This window comes from Silene latifolia, chromosome 7, assembly GCF_048544455.1.
Source record: "Silene latifolia isolate original U9 population chromosome 7, ASM4854445v1, whole genome shotgun sequence".
NCBI lineage: Eukaryota > Viridiplantae > Streptophyta > Magnoliopsida > Caryophyllales > Caryophyllaceae > Silene > Silene latifolia.
The window spans coordinates 31,919,498-31,922,459 of NC_133532.1; the positions used below are offsets into that span (position 1 = coordinate 31,919,498).

At 38.4% G+C, this 2,962-nt stretch overlaps 1 protein-coding gene across 1 annotated transcript; it reads right to left on the bottom strand.

Annotated features, from left to right (window-relative positions):
• Nucleotides 1-1,211: 1,211 nt before the first annotated feature.
• On the bottom strand, nt 1,212-2,491 carry LOC141589935 (uncharacterized). Its single transcript, XM_074410555.1, has 2 exons — nt 1,775-2,491; nt 1,212-1,628 (listed from the first exon to the last, which is right to left on the bottom strand). Exons 1-2 carry the CDS (start codon nt 2,489-2,491, stop codon nt 1,212-1,214), a joined length of 1,134 nt encoding a protein of 377 aa, XP_074266656.1.
• Nucleotides 2,492-2,962: the final 471 nt, after the last annotated feature.

A 2,962-nucleotide genomic window follows, 5' to 3' on the forward strand; every position in this document is an offset into this window, starting at 1 on the left:
ATACTAATTCTATTTTCTTCAGGACCATTTTAGGAAGAATGAAGATCCTGGCCCAATAAATATGTAAAGAACTGAGAACTGAGGAGATAAGGACTGCTCTCCCTGCATAGGAGAGTTTCCTGGCCCCTAACCTCTGTATCCTTTCAGTGACCTTATCTACTAAACATGGACAATCAAGGACTCCCAATCTGTTAGGCACAATTTTGACCCCCAAGTATTTGAAAGGGATACTAGCTCTCCTCATACCTGTAGCTGCCTCTATAGCTTGCACAATATTGTCACCTACCCCATTACAGTAGAAGTTTGATTTTCCATTATTCATTTGAAGTCCAGAAGCAAGGGAGAAAGTGCCAAAAGCTCTCAACATGAGAGAAATAGAGGTTAAGTCCCCCTGCTAAACAACAACAGATCGTCTGCAAAGCACAGATGGTTCAAACTTAGTTTAACACATAAAGGGTGGAACTTAAATCCATGAAAATGATGCAAAATTCCAAGCAGCCAACTCAGGTAATCCAAACAGGTAGTAAACAAAAGAGGAGATAATGGGTCCCCTTACCTGAACCCTCTTCTCCCTTTGAAAAATCCAAAAACTTCCCCATTCAGAGAAAGAGAGTAAGAAGAGGAAGACACACATTGCATTATGAGATTGATGCTACTAGTAGGGAATTGAAGATGTAGTAGCATTTCTTGCAAGAAATTCCATTTAATTGAATCATATGCTTTTTGGAGGTCTATCTTCATCAGGATTTGAGGGGAACAAGTTTTCCTGTTATACAACTTAATAAGATCCTGATATATTAAGATATATCCCACAATATCCCTTCCATCAATGAATGCACTCTGAGATGGGTGAATGATATCAGGTAGGATGCTACTGAGTCTGAAGCATAGAACTTTAGCCATACATTTGTTGACTGTGTTACAACAAGCTATTGGCCTGAACTGAGTAACATTTTCAGGGACATCAACTTTTGGAACCAATTTGAGAATGGTATTATTAGCTTCCTTCAACACTTTCCCAGAACTTATCATATTCCTGACTGCATCACAGATATCTTTACTTACTATAGCCCATGAATCTTTAAAAAACTGGCTACTATAGCCATCAGGCCCAGGGGCTTTAGTACCAGGAATAGAAAACATTGTTTTTCTAATCTCATCATCAGTGACATATCTGGTAATATCTCCTTATGCTCAGAAGAAAGACAATTCTAAGAATGAACTACTCCCTTGTGAACTGGAGTCACCTCCCGTGAAGAACCTAACAACCCAAGATAATACTCCTCAAATGCTTTTTTAATTCCTTGAGGTGTTGTACACAAGGTCCCCTCTTTATCCTTAATTTGATACACCCTATTTTGAGCCCTTCTTCTCTTAATACTAGCATGGAAAAATGCAGTATTTTTATCTCCATTCTTCACCCAATTTTCTTTTGCTCTTTGAGCCAGGAAAGAATTTATGGCCTTAGTTAAGTTAACAAGTTTCTGAGCACACTCTCTTTCAGCTTTACAGAGGTCGGCATTCATAGGATCACTTGTTAGCTGATCCTGGAAAAACTTGAGGGATAGCTCAGTAACATGAGTGAGGTTCTCAATGTCTTTGAACTGCTCCTTATCCAATTGCTTTAACTAATGCTTCAACCCCTTCAATTTCTTAACAATTCTATACATAGGTGTGCCCTGCACATCAATATTCCACCCAGTTCTCACCCATCAGAAAGGTTATCAGCCAAGGACCACATGTTAAAATATTTAAATGGAGGCTTCTTCCTCACATGAGTCTCATTCAGAGCAATGACACACGGGCAATGGTCAAAAAGACCTTCTGGGATAAATTGAGCCACTGAATCAAGATAGGAAATGAGCCATTCATCATTAACAATTACCCTATCCAATGTAATATAGACTTTAGTATCATTTTCATGTTTGTTATTCCAGGTGTAGAATAAACCAGTTACCTTAAGCTCATGCAAATTACACACATTCATCATATCTCTCAATGGTGCAATCTCAGCCCAAGTGACAACAGCACCTCCAATTCTTTCATCCACAGAAGTTATACTGTTAAAATCCCCATAAACTAACCAAGGGCCATCAACATTCAGACTATACAGCTTAATGCTCTCCCAGAGACTTACCCTTTCCTGTAACTTATTAAAACCATACACTAAGGTCAACCCGAAATAATTTTTCTTCAATTTATCATACACTTTAGAGTGTATGCACTGCTTAGTAATATTGAGGACATCCACCTGATACAGAGTAGGATCCCATAACAACCACACTCGCCCTCCAGGATGACAACTATTATTGGTGCAAAGAGACCAATCACTACAAATATTAGTCCTAACATTATGCCACTTACTCCCCTTTATTTTTGTTACTAGTAAACCAAATAACCCTAAATTATTCTGATGGATAAACCATCTAATATCTTGCTGTTTATTTTGGTTATTCATACCACGCACATTCCAGAATCCCAAGCTACCCATTATCAGAGCTAGTGATTTCCTTGCACCCTTTGTAATTCCTTCTTATCACCATTTTCTGAAAACTTCCTCAAAGAGTAGATAAAGAACTCTCCCTCACAACTCTCATGTAATAATCTAAAAGTATGTTTGGTATTATACAATGCAAAGTTTTAGAAAGGAATATGTTATACATGGTGGGTTGAGATAGGACTCCACCAAACTAGTTTGAAATGTTGAAATCTATTGTCCATAGAGCTCAAGGCTCTTAAAAGTTGGTCAAAAGCTTGTGAATGGTCCTCGAGTAAGCATAAGTAAGTTTTGAACCATTTTGAGATAGAGTGGGGCCAATCCAAGGCGGACTTCCCTTTGAGCTTCTTCTTTTTCTCCTTTGCTTCATCATGATGGCTTTCCCGGCTCTTATAACTAGCAAACTTGAGATTCTTGTCATAGGGGGTTTTCCTGTTGCTCCTATTTCTTCCAAAGTTGATGACG

What these genes read in the sequence shown, in the direction of transcription:
- LOC141589935 (XM_074410555.1), bottom strand. Translation starts at nt 2,491, where the DNA reads ATGGGTAGCTTGGGATTCTGGAATGTGCGTGGTATGAATAACCAAAAT. An exon ending in TTGCTCTGAATGAGACTCAT is followed by an intron (nt 1,629 to 1,774) that starts GTGAGGAAGAAG and finishes TTGAAGCATTAG; the next exon opens with TTAAAGCAATTGGATAAGGA.